This window comes from Leopardus geoffroyi, chromosome B3, assembly GCF_018350155.1.
Source record: "Leopardus geoffroyi isolate Oge1 chromosome B3, O.geoffroyi_Oge1_pat1.0, whole genome shotgun sequence".
In the NCBI taxonomy this organism is placed as follows: domain Eukaryota; kingdom Metazoa; phylum Chordata; class Mammalia; order Carnivora; family Felidae; genus Leopardus; species Leopardus geoffroyi.
The window spans coordinates 70,378,793-70,399,368 of NC_059337.1; the positions used below are offsets into that span (position 1 = coordinate 70,378,793).

The 20,576-nt window shown below is 35.4% G+C and overlaps 1 protein-coding gene across 1 annotated transcript; it reads right to left on the reverse strand.

Moving 5' to 3' along the window:
• Nucleotides 1-1,735: 1,735 nt before the first annotated feature.
• LOC123582205 (olfactory receptor 4F21-like) lies at nt 1,736-7,410 on the reverse strand. The gene is made up of 3 exons (XM_045448460.1): nt 7,101-7,410; nt 5,105-5,219; nt 1,736-2,680 (listed from the first exon to the last, which is right to left on the reverse strand). The coding sequence occupies exon 3, from the start codon at nt 2,645-2,647 to the stop codon at nt 1,736-1,738; it is 912 nt and encodes a 303-aa protein (XP_045304416.1). The 5' UTR covers nt 2,648-2,680; nt 5,105-5,219; nt 7,101-7,410.
• Between the last annotated feature and the right edge of the window lie 13,166 nt (nt 7,411-20,576).

Consider the following 20,576-nt stretch of genomic DNA (forward strand, 5'->3'; position numbering starts at 1 on the left):
TTCCAAAATCTAACCAGGGCCTAAATACAGTCAAAACACGATAAAACAAACAATACACTTTGTTTGGGCAAGTTTTATTAGATAGTGTTATCCTCCCAAGGTAGATGTATTTATCATATAAAGTAACTTCTAGAGTAGGAAATGTTAGAGATCTGTGTTGTGGGTAGAGAAAGGCTTATAGACTGATTATCCATGCTATGTTTCTTGGAATGTCTTAATTACTGAGTTTCCCTAAATTGAGAGCATCATCTGATAATGTGCCTTTTCTGAAATTTGGAGCCAAAAATTCAAAGTGAATTTAATTACTGTATAACAGTCCTAGAATTGGAAGTAAACTTTCAGTTTAAGTTTCTGTAGGTGTGAGAAAAATTTTATTTTCATCAATGTCTACAGTTTTTGTGTGGAACCAAGATTTCACTTCCCATTCTTGAGGAAGTCGGAAGTCTTTAGTGGGTAGCAGATGATGGCCAGTTGTGGGACCTGATCCCATAGGCTGGTCATGACTTGCAAAACCATGCTCCTGGTTTCTGAATGGCCCACTTTGAACTGCTGGTTTGATGAGGCACATTGAAAGCAGAGAAATGTTTTCTATCACAGAATTCTCTGTGCTCAGTTACCAGTTTGGCTCTGTTAGAGTAAAATGTTTAATTAGCACTTCTTTCAGTTACAAAGCAGTATTAGGAGGCTGCTTTTAGTTTACTTTTTTTTTAATGTTAATTTATTTTTGAGAGAGAAAGAGAGTGAGAGAGAGAGAGAGAGACAGAGTGTGTTGGGGAGGGGCAGAGAGAGAAGGAGACACAGAATCTGAAGCAGGCTCCAGGCTTCGAGCTGACAGCACAGAGCCCCACGTGGGACTTGAACCCATGAGTCATGAGATCATGACCTGAGCCGAAGTCAGACGCTCAACCAACTGAGTCACCCAGGTGCCCCTAGTGTACTTTTATTGGAGACGGCTCTTTACTATCAGCACCAGAAAGGCTATCTCATTGCTTATTTTGTTTCTTAAAATAGATGTTCAGTATTTACTGTGGGAAAGACTGGACAGGCCAAGGAGTTAATGCACCTAATACAAATGAAGAAATACTTCGAATACCTTGCCCTTCAATTGGGACAATTCTAAATCACAGAATCTCTGCAGTCTCCTGGAGGAATACAGTTGGCTTGCACTCCAGTTATAGCAACATAAGCATCTTTCCTTTCTCAGTACCGCTTCCCTGTTCCCTTACTAATGAATCCTAAAATCAGCTTCCAAATAAACTACATGCAATACAATTTTGTCTTAGGGTCTTCTAAGGGAAACCAACCTAAGTAACTATGTAGAGCTACTACTCCTACATATATAACCCTTCAATGTAATGGTTCCTGACAGTCCCCAGAGCTGGGTTGTACTTTGTTTTCAAACCTTATGGGAAGCAGAAGGGATTTTCTTATATTACTTATTGTCAAAATAATCACAGTTTCAATCATAAAATATTATTTAGTAGATACTACTGCTGTCTGCTAAAATAATAAAATAATACCCTTATATAGTAGATTCACATCTCCCATGCTAACCAAAGTAATGAATAAATGCTCTACAGAGGAGTAGAATTTTGATCAGTGAGGTAGAAAATATATTAAGTTTATGTCTATTTTAAATGTCAGATGCCTAGGTAGAAATATATAAAAGACAGATGGATGTATAGGTTGAGAGCTCCAATGATAGAACCAGTTAGCAGAGTCTGACATAATGTCCTTATTTGCTCAATCTTTTTATGGCTACCTTTATGTCTTTATTTCTTAACGTATATATGATGGGATTTAAGATGGGTGTGATAGCAAAGTCAGCAATGAACAGGTATTTATCAACTGACGATGTGGGGAAAGGCCATACATAGAGAAACATGCATGGAGTGAAAAATAGAACCACCACAGTGATGTGAGCTGACAGAGTGACAAATGCTTTGGATAAGTCTCCTGAAGAACGTTTCCAGACAGTGACCAAAATGAAGATATAGGAAAGGATTAGCAGGAAGAAGGTGCCCATGCTCATGAAGCCACTGTTGGCAGCAATAATAAACTCAAACTTGGCTCCATCTGTGCATGCAAGTTTTATGATCCTGGGAAAGTCACAGTAAAAGCTGTCTACTTTATTAGGACCGCAAAAAGGCAAGTTTATAATGAAAGCAAACTGGGACATAGCATGGATCACCCCAATGACCCAGCCAGCAATTACAAATGAAACACATATTTTAGGGTTCATGATGTTCAGGTAGTGAAGAGGCTTACAGATTGCTGTGTACCTGTCAAATGCCATGGCGATGAGTAACACCATCTCCACTCCTCCCATGATGTGGATGAAGCATATCTGTGTCATACAACTTTGGAAAGAAATTATCTTGTATTCATTTAAAAGGTCTCTAATCATTTTGGGGACTGTGGTAGAGGCAACCCCCACGTCAATGAAGGACAGATTGGCCAGTAGGAAGTACATAGGAGAATGTAAATGAGAATCAAAAATTACCAGAAAGACAATGAAGAGATTTCCCAGGATGATTCCTAAATAGATCAAGGAAAATATTAATGTAAGAAAAACTTTAGTTTCCCAAGAACTAGAGAGTCCAAGCAACACAAACTCAGAAACCATAGAATTATTTAATCCATCCATTGACTTGGGCAGAAGAGCTGATTTTCAAATCACCTGAGAATAGAAAATGATTAAAAGTCAGAATCAGTGGTACAAGTGTAAATTTCCTATTTTTTTCTAGTTTTTTCTTTGGGGTACATATCCCCAATTAGAAATCCTTTAATTGGATAAGAAAATTTAAGGATATGAAAACATTATGGTGATCAAGAGAATGATTACATAAAAGGGGAAGAAAATTATTAATATTTTCGATGGAGGTAAATGGTGTTAATTCCCTTCTATTACATTTTCAGATCCTTTTATTTTACCTCTCAAGGATTTCTAGACCTTTCCCTGATCACTTACTTACGTGTTCTCCCATCTGAATAATCTCGGCTACTACTGTCAGCTTCACATTAATATTCTCACACTAAACTTGCTAATTTTCCTTAAGTGAATTTATTTCAGTGGTCAAATAGAGATCTTTAGGCCAAAATTGTTTAATGCCTTTCACCTTGTTTCACCTTGTATATGTGTTTTGGTTTTGTTTTTAAATTTGTGTGTGGGTGTAATTTTCCATGGAAATCAGGTGCTCAGATTGTGATTATTCATAATTTTGATTCATAACTATTATCATGGGTACATGCCTCTATATTCAATGAAAATGTTAGATACAAAGACTGAATGCTTAGTAAAAAATGTTAATTAAACAATTATAATATTAATAGATGACATGTTTTTGATGCATCCTCCATGCAAAGCTTTTTACCAAGTACATTATCTCATTTAAACCCCACAGAATTCAATTTGGAAAACTTTTTTTAGACTCATTTTACTAATGAAGAAACTGAGTCTTAGAGGGATCAAGTGTCAGAGCCAGGACTTTTACCCAGAGCTGTAGGACAACATGATCCATGCTTCTGACCATGGCTCTGTACTCTTGAAGGTTGGCTCTTTCCCATATACCATGGATCTTCCCTAAGGATTGATCAATTAAACTTTCAACTTTTTCTTCCTTTTACCTATTTACATAGTTAGTTCTTTTTTAAAAAATCAAGTTTCTGAATCTTGTGTCTCCTAATTTTCTTTCTCTTCCTAACTCCTCATTGGCGGTCCTCACTTTTTGTTCCCCAGTAGGCCAAAACAATTCAGTTTCCAAAATTCCTCGTTCATAGGAAGAACCCCTGGAATCTGAATACATCATACAGTAATCAATTTTTAGCATCATTTTCCTTGATCTCTCTGCAGGATGTGATAATATTTATCATGCCCTTTATTCTGTAACTCCCTTTGCTCTTGGCTCCTTGGCTTTTTTTTTTAATTCTTTTTTTTAAAGTAATGTTTATTATTTATTATTTTTGAGGGTGGGAGGGGCAAAGAGAGAGGGAGACACAGAATCTGAAGCGGGCTCCAGGCTCTGAGCTGTCAGCACAGAGCCTGATGTGGGGCTCAAACTCCCAAACCGTGAGATCATGACCTGAGCCAAAGTCAGACGCTGAACCCACTGAGCCACCCAGGTGCCCCTCATTGGCTTTTCTAAAGCCAATCTTCTTCCCACTTCTTGCCAACAGAAATTTCTTTTCTGGTAGTTGGCTTAAATCTCTAGATTATAGAAGACATTAGCTCTATCTCCAGTTGAGAGCATGATTTTTATACATGATCTATACGTGATTTTTATAAACCAGTTGCTATAAACCCATTTTCCTTGGCCATGAATTAATCTAATATAGGGCATGTGACCCAGAACTATTCAATGGTAAACTAATGTTGTCTGAAGAACTTTCCTTCCAAATGAAAAGACAAAGCTTCATGTAGAGAAGGTTCTTTTCATGGTCTTGGGTTTTTTTTGTTGTTGTTTTTGTTTTTTGTTTGTTTTTTGTTTTTGTGGGTTTTTTTTTTTTTTGCATTTAATGCTAATGATATGTTTAAAGGTGCAGAAACCACAAAGTTGCAAAGCCCATATAATAAAATAATACAGTAAAAATTCAGAGAGGACCTAGAAACCAAAGGCATGTTGAATCATTTAACTAAAGCCTGCAATAATGTCCCTTCAGATTTATTCTTATAATGTGAGAAAAATAAGCTGTAATTTCTTTGATCCACTATAAACCAGGTTTTCTGTTAATTTGTTGAATGCAATTAGATCATTTTTATAACAGCCCTTCCCTAATTATTCCTCTGCCTTTCTGACCTCTCTATACCTTTCACTAACACAGCAATCATTTTTACTCTCCTTCGCCTTAATTTCTGGTGTGACTCAGAGTCTGTGTTAAGTATTCTATTTTTAAGTGTGTTGACAACACCTCTTTTAACTATTCTCTCAGGAAAGTCTTCTATGCCTGTTTACCTTGGTATGATAATAGGAAGGACTTAAAAATGCAAATTCTTCATCACATACCTCCGCCTGTATCTTTTTAAAACCCTCATAAAGATTCTCATTGCTCTTAGGGGAAAAAGATTTTATTCAATACTAGTTTACTTATTTTCACTAGTACCTACATGTTGAATTCTGAATCTGTAGCTTTATCCCTTGCTCCAGAGTAATATATCCAAAGCAGTCTGTGGTATACACAAATGCAAGTTCCATCTCCATCATCAAGTAGATATGTCAGAACTGAAATTATAATATTTTAATTTACTCCAGTGCTTTGATAAATATCACTACCATTCTCTCCAGTGCCTGGTGTAGATACCTGGGTAGCACTCTATTCTTTCATTTCTAGCTCCGATTGTATAACTTTATTCTCAACTATTTCTCATTTCATTTCCTTCTTCACTTCTATTGTCATTTTGTCCTTTACATCTGGTATACATATTTTCCCATCTTGAAAAGGCTCCCAATTTAAAAGTCTCGTGAACGATCTCTCTGTTCCATTTTTTCCATGTCCAGTCTGTTCTACAGTCTGTTTCCATATCTGTCTATCCACAGATCAAATGATAACGTGGTTTTCCTATGTGGGTCTATCAAGAGAAAATTTTTGATCCCACAGCACATCACATACAGACCATGAGAAGAGATGAACAATACTTGATTTCAGAGGCTATTTCCATAAAGATTATAGGGAATGAATGTACTAAACAATCACTGGATAAATTTCAAAGCTGATCCCTGATAAAAACTCTTAGTAAAATAGGAAGGATTAAGAAATATTTTAATATGATATTTTAAATATAATTTTTAAACCAATAGTCAATGTCTGATTATAGATGAAACATTAAAATCAAGAACATGAATAAGGAAGCTTGCAGAATTATGTTTCAATAATTTTCTATAGCAGAAAGAGCAAATCAAGTAATGTTCTTGAAAGGATGATATCAAAAATATAATTATTCACAAATCATGTAATTGTCCATCTCAATAACTTGTAATTAAATGAAAAAAATAAAACAGGATTATTTTAATAAACATAATAAATAATAAATAGTAAATAATAACTTAATAAAATAAAACAATTTAGAAAGGTCTCCTTTATAAGTGAAATAATTGTGCAAAATATGCATTCTATTGAAAAAACAAACTTTTCTGAAACATTTGAAATGCAGATTGAAATGGGAAATGAAACCATGTAAATAGAGAAAAAAGATTCAAAGTTGTAAAAATAGCCATTCTCACTGAACTATTCTGAGCAATAATTGCAGTTCCCATGTTTTCACTCTTATGTGGTTCCTGAGAAACTTAACAGAAGACCATGGGGGAGGGGAAGAAAAAAAAAAGAGGTTAGAGAGGGAGGGAGCCAAAACATAAGAGACTCTTAAAAACTGAGAACAGACTGAGGGTTGATGGGGGGTGGGAGGGAGGGGGAGGGTGGGTAAGGGTGGGTGATGGGCATTGAGGAGGGCACCTGTTGGGATGAGTATTGGGTGTTGTATGGAAAACAATTTGACAAGAAATTTCATATTAAAAAAAATAAAAAAATGAAAAAAAATAAAATAAAAGCCAAGTGGAGGGGCGCCTGAGTGGCTCAGTCGGTTAAGCATCAGACTCTAGGTTTCAGCTCAGGTCATGATCTCACAATTTCGTGAGTTTGAGCCCAGCGTCAGGCTCAGCACTCTCTCACCCTCTCTCTCTCTATCCTCCCCCTCATTTGTTCTGTCTCTCCCAAAATAAATAAATAACCTTTAAAAAAAAAAGCCAAGCAGAAATATTGTGGAGCATTACAGAGTGATCCAAATGTCCATTTCAAAGTCCAGAGATATTGTGAAAAGGAAATGAAGTGAGTGCTAGGGGGTAGAAAAGAGAACACTTTCTGTAAAGGAGATTGGGATATATCATAAACCCATACTAATTAAACAATGATTGATTTAACTGAAGTTGAACAGATAAATATAACGAAACCCAGTTAAGAATGTGGTACAAATTAGGAAACTTAGTATATGATAAATAAGGCATTGGAATTAAATAGGATAATGGAAGGCTATATACTAAAATTAGAGTATTCGATAGTTATTAAATATGAAGCTCAACATTGGAAACATAAACTTGTAAGTATCTTACCATTCTTCTTACAGCAAAGTATCTTCCAGATGCTTAGAAGGCTTAAGTGTAAAAATAAAATTGTAAAGTTTTAATAAAATGGGTACGAGTTCATTTCTAAAACTGGAGATTGAAGAGGTCTATGTTTACTTCAAATTCAGAAAGCAGATTCCATTTTTAAAAATTTTCTCCTCCACAGAATAGATAAACCTGTTGCTGCTGTAGGTTTGGGGAAGCAGTGCTTCTCATTCTCAGCTGATGGGAGATGTGAAGTGGTACAGTCATCCCAGAAGGCAGTTGAGTCATAAGAGTAAAAAATATTTTAACTGTAATTCAGAATCCTATGTCTTGGAATTAATTGAAAGAAAATAGACAAAATGCATAATGTTATTTTACTTTAGCATTTCTTATAATAGGAAATGTTTGTTAATAAGGGACTGATTATGTGGATATATCCAGTTTTAAAAGGGTTATTAGGTATCTACATTAACTAGCATGGGAAGATATCAGTAAGTCCAGAAAACTAGAGAGGAAAAACAATATTTTTACCGGGGGAGGAGAGTACAAATGACATTTGCATGAACGGATGTTTAGAATTTGCCCCCAAATTCTACTTTAATTTGAATATAGTTACCACACAATGTTACATTAGTTTCAGCTGTGCAGCGGAGAGATTCAACATCTCTATAGGTTATACTTTGTTCACCCCAAGTATAGCTACCATCTGTGGCCATATAGGTGGTGGGATTTTAACTAATTTTATGCTTGTTTCTTTATCCCCAACTTGACTTCCTATACTTTTACAGGTAGTATTTTTTAAAATTTAAAATCAAATGTATCAAAATTAGTTGAGAGAATCAGAACACTTATAAAGGAGCCATTTCCAATATACAGCATAAGCACCAACACAGGGGCCAAACTATTTGTGTTTCTAGATGCTCCACTTACCTGCTGTGATTTCTGTGTGAGTTACCAGACTGCCTTATGGGTCAATTTCTTTCTCTGTTAAAGGTAGACACTAAGAGTCGGTACTTCTTATGATTGTTTTGAGGACTAAATGAGTTGAAACAAGGAAACGTGAGAAATGCTATGGTATATAATAAGTGCTAGCAAAGCACTTTTTTGCTATATAATAAGTGCTAAATAATTTTGATGATTTCAGGAAACCATGGGAACAGTGGTTTAATTCCTCTGGCAAAGATAAAGCTAGCATGCTTTTCATATTGAATAGTAGGAATAGAATAGTAAAGACATAGATGTTACCTTTTATTTTGTGATACTAATATTTAGGGAGAAAGTAGATGAAAAGGTCAAAGTACTTCACATACCACTTTAACAAAGACCAAGGCATTCTGAAGAAATACATCTTATAATACAATTTTAATTGTGAGAATAAGACCAGAAAGAAATAACCAATGTGAGTGAAAATCAGTCAAATCAGGTGAGTTAACAAAGGAAATGGCAACTGAAAGAGAAGTAAATAGTGGAGAACATAGAAAGAGGAGGTAATTTATGGAACCAGATGCTGGAGAATTAAAGATGGGATTTCCATGTACCTGCGCAGGCTCTCTTTTCATCCTCAGCAGCTTCAAGGGATTGAGAAACAGAGAGATTCAGTCTGTTTTGGGTTCATCATCATTGCTCTAGACAAATAGTTATAGATTGTACCGTTAGAAATGAAACCAATTAGCCTGACTGAGAATTAATGACTCATAAATGTTCCATATATTCACTGGCCCTTCCCCCTCACTGGCAAGAGGAATTTCCTTTTTGAGATTATCTTATATGACAGACTTCTGAAAATTCCTGACTCTCCTCGATGGGAGAATATGTAAACTCAGTTCATTTGTTCTTAAACTATTTATCTATATTATATATATTGATTTCAATGGAAAAATTTTTTTCTTTTAATCCTTCCTTCCTTTCTTTCTTCTTCCTTTCATTCTTTTTTTGCTTTGTCTCTCTTAATTTCTCCATCTTTCTTTTTTTTTTTTTTTTACCTTTTTCAGGCTAGAAACTAGAAGATTAAAAAATTGACTACCTAGTGCTTATTAAGTACCAGTTGCTGTGCTAATACGCACTTTATAAGCATTATCTATTTCAATAATCACAGCACTTATTGCCATTTACTTGATTTTTTTCAAGGTCATAAGTTAGAAAGTTAACAGAACTGGAATATAAACTGAGGTCTTTCTGATTCCCAAACCACCAACATAACTTCCCTCCTAGAGATGCCTTCTGATTTTGATAAGACTATAAAAATAGAAAAGGTTTTTATAAAATAAGACCTTTTATTCTATGAAGAGGTAACCCAGACACATACATATGTAAGAGTCCAAAAACAATGTTCATATTTATTTTAAAATCATTGTCTGTTTTCATAGGACAACACTTAAGCCTATTAATGTTAATTACTAACAGGACTGTTAATGTTAATGACTAAGATTTTTCTGCATTTACCACTACTTACTTATTTATTTAAATTTAAGATTATTAACATGCAGTGTAGTATTGGTTTCAGAAATAGAACACAGTGATTCATCTCTTACATATAATACCCAGTGCTCATACCAACAACTGCCCTCCTTAATGCCCATCACTCATTTAGCCCATTCCCCACCCACCTCCCCTCTAGCAACCCTCAGTTTGTTCTCTATATTTAAGGGATATGGTTTGCCTCCATTTCTGTTTTTATCTTATTTTTCCTTCCCTTTCCCTATGTTCATATGTTTTGTATATCAAATGGTAGAATAAGCTAAATCCAGAAAACATCAGGATAAGAAAACATCTTCCCCAACCAGGGCATTCCAGAACCTCTAAGATTGTAGAAAGTCAGTGCTTTTTGTTAGTGTGTCTAATGCTGTTAGGAATTCAGAAGTCCCAGGAATTAGCTGGGAGAGAAAAACCCATAAACTTTCCTGTAAGCATTTAACCAAATAAAACATTCAGAACTCTAAGCTCCATAGATAGGTATAAAAAATCTGCAAAATAGTTTTAAAATAGGGGGGAACGGGGGCCCCTGGGTGGGGTGGCTCATTCTGACAGTGCAGAGTGTGCTTGGAATTCTCTTTCACTCCTTCTCACTGCCCTCACCTCTCTCAAAACAAATAAACTTTAAAAAAAAATAGGGAAGACGCATTAAAAGTAAAAGTTCAAAGAAAAATAATCTCTTATCTGGGATATACTTACCCTACACTGATCACCTCTGAAACCAATTCCTTCACTGGTTAATGAGAGGACTTACCTCCAGAGTCTGCCTTAGGTGAAATGAAGTCCAGGTACCATGAGCGATATTGGAGGGATTGTGTCCTCAGTGTGCCAAGTGTGTGCTGTAAAGAGTAGCCTCTGAGCTTGGAGGCTTTCCATCTCTATCTCTGTGTTTTAAGTGAGTCAAGTATTTGGAAACGTTTTCCCTATCATGCTCTTGGGGGATCCTTAGCCTCCACCTTTCCCTGAGGAAAAGTTGGGCATTAAGGGCATCATGCAATAATCTACTCTTTTGAAAGCTAGATTCAAGTTAGTCCTTTTTTTTTTATTAAAAAATTTTTTTAATGTTTATTTTTGAGACAGAGACAGAGACAGAGAGAGAGAGAGCATGAGTGGGGGAGAGACAGAGAGAGAGGGAAGCACAGAATCTGAAGCAAGTTCCAGGCTCTGAGCTGTCAGCACAGAGCCTCATGTGGGGCTTGCGCCCACAAGCTGTGAGATCATGACCTGATCTGAAGTCAGACACTTAACTGACTGAGCCATCCAGGCATCCCTCAAGTTAGTCCTTTTAAATACAAGTGGAAGTATAAAAGAAAGGAGTTTCAAATGTTATATTTGTATATATAGGAGGATGTAACTTTCTTTCTTTTGCTCTGTATCTACCATGTCATAAAGGGAAGCAAGATGTTGATACCAGTCCCAGGAGAAGTTAGATCATATATGGACACGTGACAGTTAGCTCGTCTTTGGAATGTTGCAACTATTGAACTTTGTTTCCTTGGATTTCAGGGGAATATTAGGTCTCATCCTTCACAGTACTTCCTTGAGCAGGGTCCTGTATATTAATAGTTTGAGTGTAAATCATATTAGAGGCGTTTCTCTAAATGATGAAAAGAGAATGAAAGGATAGTTTCTTAATTCACTTTTTATATATATATATATTTTTAAGTTTATTTATTTTGAGAGAGAGCGAGAGAGCATACCTGTATGCATGCATGCAGGTATGCAAGTTGGGGAGGGGTAGAGAGAATGAGGGAGAGAATCCCAAGCAGGCTCCATGATGTCAGCACTCACAAGGCTCAGTCTCATGAATGCAATATCATGACTTGAGCAAAAATCAAGAGACATGCTTAACAAACTAAGCCACCAGGTGCCATTTACTCCTTTATTAAAGAAATAATGATATGAATGCCATATAACTTAATAAGATTTAAACTATTAATAATAGATTTATCTGGAGCAAATATTGGTGACCCCTTCATCTGTCCTCTCCCAATCTTATCTCTTCTTGGAGGTAATCACTACCGTTTTCAATCTTGTGGTACAGACTTCTATTATTGATCCTATCAATAGGGATAAGTGTACATATCAACATATATCATTGTAAATTTTTTTCTTAACTATTTGCAGTTTTGATTTTAAATAAATTATATATGAAAGTATTAATTTTTTTTATGTTTTATTTATTTTTGAGGCCAAGAGAGACAGAGCATGAGTAAATGGGGAAGGGGCAGAGCGAGAGGGAGACACAGAATCCGAAGTAGGCTCCAGGCTCTAAGCTGTCAGCACAGAGCCCAAGGCGGCTCGAACTCATGAACCACGAGATCATGACCTGAGATGAAATCAGTTGCTTAACTGACTGAGCCACCCAGCTGCCCCTGAAAGTCTATTTTTATTAAATCTCTGTTTTCTTTCTTTCAACTTATCCCTTATGGGCCCTGCCCCTTTCCTTCCTCTTTACTATTTCATTTTCCCTTTCTTGGAGTTTCCTTTATTCCTTTCATTTCTAGATCTCAAAACATTTATTTGCTCCATGAACCATTTTGTGCCCTGAGGTCTAGAATCCATACATAGAGATTCAATGCTTATTTACTTGCTTGAATGCTGTAACACACTTCCCAGGCACTATCTTGTATAATCATGATAACATATAGGTCCTTTTATAGAGAGGAAAATAGGCAAAAAAAGAGGCTAAGTGACTTTTCTAAGCCTTACAGCTGTTAAATGAAAGACCAATGAGAGGTACCCTCTGGGGAAGGATGCTGGTTTAGAGAAGAGTTTGAGGAACTATATGCTTACCATGAAACTTGAAAAAATAAAAGCCTTTGTAATACAATAAAGTACTCCTGGAGAGCTCTTGTTGTTCTATATCTTTTCCTGGCTGTTTGCTTGACTGTTTTCATTTTTGGAAACTCATATATAGCTGTGTACTTATGATTTCCTTAGCTTCCTGCTTTTCCAACTCTGCCCTGTCCATTATTTCTAATACTCTTTGGCTTACATATGATGGGCACATTCAGGGATGAATAGCAATCAGAAGTGAGCCAATTTGAGACTTATTAAGAACTACAAGCTCAGAAAGCAAAAGGAAGTAGTTATCTTGTAATCAGTCATCAGACATGTTTTAAAAGTACAACAGAGGGGCGCCTGGGTGGCGCAGCCGGTTAAGCGTCCGGCTTCAGCCAGGTCACGATCTCGCGGTCCGTGAGTTCGAGCCCCGCATCAGGCTCTGGGCTGATGGCTCAGAGCCTGGAGCCTGTTTCCGATTCTGTGTCTCCATCTCTCTCTGCCCCTCCCCCGTTCATGCTCTGTCTCTCTCTGTCCCAAAAATAAATAAATGTTGAAAAAAAAAATTAAAAGTACAACAGAAACAAAGCATAGGAGATTTCTGGTTTCCCCCTGACAGGTAAAGAGCTTGCAAGTTGTCACTTGAATTTTTACAACAGGGGAAAGCTGGATGATGAAAATCATTAACTTTTTTTGTACCTGTAAGATAACTGAGGTCATAAGGCAAACTGCCACTTTGGAATCTGGAAAGAGAAGCATATTCAGAAAGACTCAAATGAAGTCTACCTAACTGGAGAGGAATCCGCTGGAACTATGAAGTCGTAGGGACACTTGGTTGATAAATTTGGTGATCTGTTGTAGGCTTGAGTGTGGACTAGTGTGAGAACTTTTTGGGTGGCACATTTTTGGGGCCTTTACATCCAAGAACCCTTCCAGGTTATCACTGTAAACATTTGAGAAGGATCTTTTCCTCATGGTTATGGTTGGGGAAGAGCAAAGTAAACATTGTGAACTAAGAGCCTTTCCTACAACAAGGGACAGGTGAAACGACCTTGTCAGAATACAATTTTAAAATCCTTCCCAGCTGGGTAAGGAAATTTTTCCCAGGCTGACTTTGTTTTTTTTTCTTTTAAGTCTTCCTGGATCCACCAACATAGTCAAAGGGGTAAGGGCTTCAAGAAAATACATTAAAAATGCTGCATTGAGGAAAGGAAGTAAGAGGCAGAAGAATTAAACAAGCTACATCACTGGAGATACAACCCTAAAACACAGACCCACTAAAGAATGGAAATCTAATCTCAGAAGATTATAGAAGTTCTCCTTCCTCCACAATGTACCACAATATGATCAGGGCTGCAGTATGATAACAAGAGATTACAAGAGACAGAATTGCATGTCACAGACTCTTTTCAAGGAGGAATACTTAGGGAAGCCCAAAGTCAAGAGATGAGGATAAAACAAATGCACTAGAGAGTTTTGGCCTCCATAGAGCCAAGGAAGGAAATGATAAGGTTGATGATGCCCAAATTAAAATGCAAAAAGAAAGAGAAAGATAAAGAAAGGAGAAGAGAATAGCCAAAAATTGTGAGACAATAAAAAGAGGCTTATTGTATGTTTTGGTGGGTTACCAGGGAGAGAAGGAGAAAAAGAAAAAAACAGAGCAGAAAAAATATTTGAAGTAACAATGAATGAGAACAGTCAAAAAATGAGAGAACTGTAGATCGAGGGAGCCAAGAGAAGATCAAAAATAATAAATACAAAGCAAAACAAAATCCTCACATGTAAGCATATCCAATACAAACAGCAGAAATGAAGAGACAAACAGAAAAATCTAGAAGAAACCAAAGGTGGAAAGGACATCTTACCTGTAGAGGAACAGGATAAGACGTTACAGTGAGCTCCTTATTAGAGCCATGCAAGCAAAAACAGTGGAGTGAAATATGTAATGAATTAAGAGAAAAAAACCAAACAAACATCAACATAGGCTTCTATGTCTAGTGAAATTTTCCTTCAAAAGTGAAGGAGAAATAACAAGTTTCGCAGACAAAAATTGGAGGATTCCATTATCAGAAAACCTATCGTGCAATAAATGTTTAAAAAAATTCTTCAGGCAGCAAGAAAATGACATAGGCCAGAAACTTGGATTTACATAAAGAAATGAAGGGCACTGGAGAAGGAATAAATGTTAGAATAAATGTTTTTCCTTAACACAAAGGAACAAAGGAAGGTATTGTGTTATAAGGTACCTGCAAGTACATGTGAAGCAGTATAGTGTTATTTGGAAGTGCATTTAGGTTAGGCAAAAATGTATTTTAAGTCTAGGGCAACTACTAAAGATTTTTTAAAGTATAATGTATATGGTAAGAGGAGATGAAATTCAATCAATAACAAAACCAATATATATTTTTACAACTTTTAATCAAGTAAAATGCAACTAAAATTTTTAAGTAATCTGTAAAGGTATAATAATAATAATGATAACAGTAGTCATTAGAACCTTTAGATTGTGGGTAAAATCTTGCTCAGAGAAAATTTTATAGCTCTTCAACTTTTAACACAATCAAATAAGAATGAATAAAATATTGTAATTGTTTTTCAACTTTTGAATGTAAGTGATGGCTAATATAGTAAACCCAACTAACATGGCAGGGTATAATATATTGAAAAGTAAATATTAATGGATGTTCACAGTAGGATCAATGAACAAAGCCAAAATAATTTATTTGAAGAAAATATTGTAATTGAAATATTAGATAATGGTTTTAAATAATGAAAATAATTTCATAGTATTTTAATTGAGGATAAAAAAATCACAGGCACAGAAAAAATATAAAAAGAATTTTATATTTATTTTTAAAAAATGAACTTGAAATACAAAAATTAAATCGATCAATTTCAAGGTAATGTTTATTCTCAAAATGAACTCTAGAAATTGTTTACAAAGAAGATTAAGCAGATCAGTTATACTAGGAAAAAACATAAGCAAACCAATTCTAAAATAAGCACAACTTCTCTCCAAAGTCAAGACATTTCTATAGTATATTTTTATTTTATTTAATTAATTCATTTATTATTATTTTTAAAAGTTTATTTATTTATTTTGAAAGAGAAAGAGATTGAGCAGGTGAGGAGAAGATAGAATCCCAAACATGCTCCACACTGTTAGCACAGAGCCTGATGTGGGGCTTGAACTCGCAGACTGTGACATCATGACCTGAGCCGAAATCAAGAGTCGGATGCTTAACCTACTGAACTACCCAGGTGCCCCCAAAGTCAAGACATTTCTATTTTTTATTTTTTATTTTTTTTAATATTTATGTATGTATGTATGTATGTATGTATGTATGTATTTATTGTCAAGTTAGCTAACATAAAGTGTAGTCTTGAAGTCTTGGAAGACTACTAATCCAAGGCAAACAGTGTGCTTCTTTGATACCGGGGGCTAGAGTGAAAGTCTTATGAAAAGATAGATACAGTATAGCTGTATTTCTGTCTTTGATAATTCATACTGCTGCCTTTCCAAGTTTGTAGCTGGATTATTAGCAATATTTTTCTCATGCCTTCTACCTCTATTACTACATGGCTACTTAGAATGCTGTTTACTTGGGCTTTTCTTTCCTCTGCAGCCTTTACATGAAAAATTATTTATATCCATACCACAGTTCCCACTTGATTTGGAGGTCCAACAAACATGCAGTATTTCATGTCATGTTTTGTAGGAATTTTAGAGATTAATGTCTTACTTCCCTGGTTTCCCAATATAAAAGGCTTAGCTATTAGAAAAATTCTTAAAATAATACCACAAAATATATAGTGTGATTCCTCTTGTATGTAAAAATGGGATATAATGTATATGAATAGAAAACTTTTCAAGAGATGCATGAGAACATATTTAACAGTGATTACTTCTGGGAACTGGGGAAGGTGAGGGGAATTTAACACTCATACTTTTTGAAAAAAATTTTTTACCATATTTGCATTAATATTGAATAAACTGGACAAATATATAAAAATATTTTAAAGTAACATATTTGCCTTTTAATATGGATTCTGGACATCATGTAAGGAAGCCATTTTTACAATAGATATTTCAGGCATCTTTTCAGTTCAATAGGCAATAGAATTTTGAGTAAGCACAATTGTGAAGACCTTGAATCATGAAAGCACAGGTTTGGCCTCCATGGAGAGTATTCTACACTCAGTATGAGATGTACACATGCAAAAACATTTTGTTCTTATGAACAAGCAGAAGATAGTCAATAAACATCAGTGACTAAAAGGCTGCACCCATGTTGCCCCACTCCCACATTGGTCATGTTTAGTTGTAATCATTCCTTTGATATTTCTCACTCTAAAAAGCATAGGCGAGCATGGAGCGTGGTGTAGGGCTGTTTTCACAATCCAACACCAACTACTTCATTTAGTCAAAACATCTGTTTAATATCATGGACATCAAATAATTGGTTTATTGACTAGGTTTTCTACTTTTCCTTTGTTTGTTGTCGTATCGAATGAATGGATTATGACTGCCATTTAGTTAATCTGATAAAGTAATATTTAAATCAGTGATTATTGAAATGTATTTTCCCAGCTCAGCAATAATGAATAATTAGTAAACTATTTTACCTTCCAACCACTGTTTTACTATCAAATGTATATTCCTTTTTTTTTTTTTCAACGTTTATTTATTTTTGGGACACAGAGAGACAGAGCATGAACGGGGGAGGGGCAGAGAGAGAGGGAGACACAGAATCGGAAGCAGGCTCCAGGCTCTGAGCCATCAGCCCAGAGCCTGACACGGGGCTCGAACTCACGGACCGTGAGATCGTGACCTGGCTGAAGTTGGACGCTTAACCGACTGCGCCACCCAGGCGCCCCTCAAATGTATATTCCTAATTAGACTTTAAAAGGAGAAGTTATATTAAGGACTCATAAATCCTTCTGTATGAGAAGGCTTCAGAAATTATCTGGTATAATTTTACCCTATGGCAATTCTGTCAGATGATTACTCATTGATGCTGGAATTCTTCCGGTGGCAGAAATCTCACTTCCTAACCATAATAATAATAATCTCATGGAAGCAGATATATGTACACTCAGTTCTTTCATTCATCACAAAGTAATTAATTATTTAATTAAAAATTGTAAATGGATTTCAGTAATTCTTCAGGGACTAGCTTCTATTAATTACTCATCTAGTCATTTACTTTGGATAAGTGTGATTGTAAAAATCATATTCGACTTTATGTCCTGTCTGTGCCTGTGAGATGTTTAAACAATTAATGCACAAAATGTTTCATCTATTTTTAAGCTCCCCCAGGTTAGGCTTTATGAAGAACTTGGTGTAATATTTAACAAACAGAAAAGGATTAATAGCAATTTCATTGACAACAATTAAATTTACGTATGTATTTCAGCTGAAATCGTGTGTTTAAAATTAATTCTTATACTAACTTTAAATTCCCATGATTAAGATGTGTGAGACTTAATTTTATATTTGTTTAGATTTCTTTTCTGAACAACATTCCAGGCATTTAGTGTGGCTGATGTTAGGGCAGAATCCCAGAGTTATGTGAGTTCTCTGCTACCAGCCTTAAGTGAATGATGTGCTCTAAATTCTTATTTTTAATTTATGACGTCAAAAGAATATGTGATGATATATTTGTCATATTGATTACAAAATTCAAAAGCTACCTAAACCTATGAACCCCTGTTGATATGTTATAACAATGACATAAAAGGGAAACGGTACAGTGTAGTGGTTAATTCCTCGATCTCTGATTTGAGTATCAGTTACACAAAATCAGCAGGGTAACCTTGGTCAACTTATTTTGCCTGAAACTTAACTTCATTAAAATGGGAATGCCTGTGCAGACTTTCTCACTTAAACCTTTCATTATGAATATGCTTCACAATAAATTTTGAAGTGTGCTTATTGAATGTGTTAATAGCTATTTCCTGTTCACTAAGTTTCACAGGTGTCTTGTAACATTCTACTGCCTGGAAATGTTGATTCTCCTTTAAAGGGTTCCCCAGGTGTGTTTGGTTGCACAAATGTTTGTTTTCCTTTAACTTAATTTTACTCTGTACCAAACTTCTATATTCCACCTTTCTTTAGACCATGGGGATTCTAGGGCAGAATTCCCGAGATGAATGGACTGAGGACTATTAGGTCACCAAAGTATAGTTTTGTCATTGAGAGCTGATGTTCCTGCTAGAGAAGCTCTAACTTAGTCTAGTGACATCGCAATAATAACCACAGGACATCACAGTGGAAAGATTTTAAAAATGACACAGGCGTATCTGAAGATATTGCTTTCTAATATCCTTTTCTTATCTTCATTTTTTTGGGGGGGAGTCAGGTAAGTGAGTAAAATAAAATTAAAGTTGGTAGTCTGCTGAAATTCCTGAATCATAAGGATTTTCTCTCTCTTTTTCAATTCAACAAACATTTATTGAATACCTCCTGGGTGCTAACTTTTAGCAGGGGGAAATGAAAACTTTTGTTTCAGGCTGCATACGTTGTTCTATATGTCTGGATTATACCCTGATTTATAGGAAGATATTTTTGTGCCTCGATCATAGCCTATTCCAGGGGGGCCTAGAATGACTTGGACAGTGATTATTAGGTACAGTGCTTTGGACTGTGCCTTGAAGGTTTTTGAAAACTCACTAAGAATAGACCATACTTTTGGGACAGGTAAATTCTGCTGATTGTTTCTATTTATTCAAACTTACTTTACACAGAACTGAATTTTCTACTCCAGGCTTGATGTTATCCTTGAAGCTATAGGGAAATCTAAGTGTCACCAGAGAGGTATTCCAGGTTTCATGCTTGTGATGAGCATGCGTCGGTAGGAGTGGGGAAAGAATGAAGATGGGTAATGTTTTATTGACCATGTCATGTTTAGCAAACACACCTCTGGAAATGAAAATGTGTTATGTGTGTGAGTCTCACTTGAGAAGACTATACTTTTTAGATGAATTAGTTATAGTTCAGTACCTTAGAAAATTCAAGTGTAGAGAAAGCCATTTGAAGTTTACAAATCATTGGATTCAAAATAATTAGGAGCATATCTACACTTTCACAGAAGGATTGGTTTGTAGAAGGCATCATAACTTGTCTGGTAGGTCACAGAATCTTAGAAGACACAAGTCCGGGCCAGTGAGAAGAGTCAGTTAGGAGGATGCAGAGAAAACAGAAATGAGAGAGGCTTTCGGTGATTCTGTCTTCCCACAGCCAGAATCACACTGTGTTCCTTTGTAATATTATACTTTATTCCTTCCCGCAAAATTAATGGGGGAATGCACAGAAGCTTTGTTTCCTCCTGTCAAAAATATAAATTCAATATACAAATTTACTATGTGATTTTCAAGGTTTGATATGTTTTGCACTAGACAGACATTACAAAAATATTTATTTCATACTTGTAACTTCTTCAAGGGCATGAACGAGATATTTGGAGATTATTGCATAGCTCATAGACTTCTCAGTGATAGGGAATGTATTCAAAGGAAATCTCTTTACAAAGACTTCTATAAACATACAAATACTGTCACCAGATAAAATTCCCTAAGAATATATTCTATAATGACTTCAAAGTTTCCAGAAGTGAGGGGGGGATATAGAATAATATAGTAAACCAACATTGAAAAAATAATTTTCCAAGAAACAATTTCTTTTTTTTTAAGTTTTTATTTATATTCCAGTTAGTTAACACACAGTGTGATATTAGTTTCAGGTGTACAATATAGTGATTCAACACTTTATACAACACCCAGTGCTCATCATAAGTGCACTGCTCAATCCCCATCACCTATTTCACCCATCCTCCCACGCTCCTTCCCATTTGGTTACATTTCATTAGTATCAGTATAAGCATGTCAAAGTTAGTTTTAGAAATTTGGAATTCCTTAGGAATCTAAAGAAATTAGGGTGAAGAATTGAAAAATGTCATAAGTGTTTCATTTATTTCTAACCTGTATTAAAAAGATGAAGAAGTAATAAAGGGAAGACTCACTCGAGGAATTAGAAGACAAAAGTTTGCATATACTCTCATAAACATTTTGATCATTGAACTAATCAAGATGAGTAGGAAAAAAAAGGGAGGAATAGTATAACAGCTAGATAGTGGTAATTTTCTATTTACTTTTTGACTATTTTTTTTTATTGGGGAGAGGAAATTTTCACATGGCGAAATAGCCAATGATCTAAAGAATTGA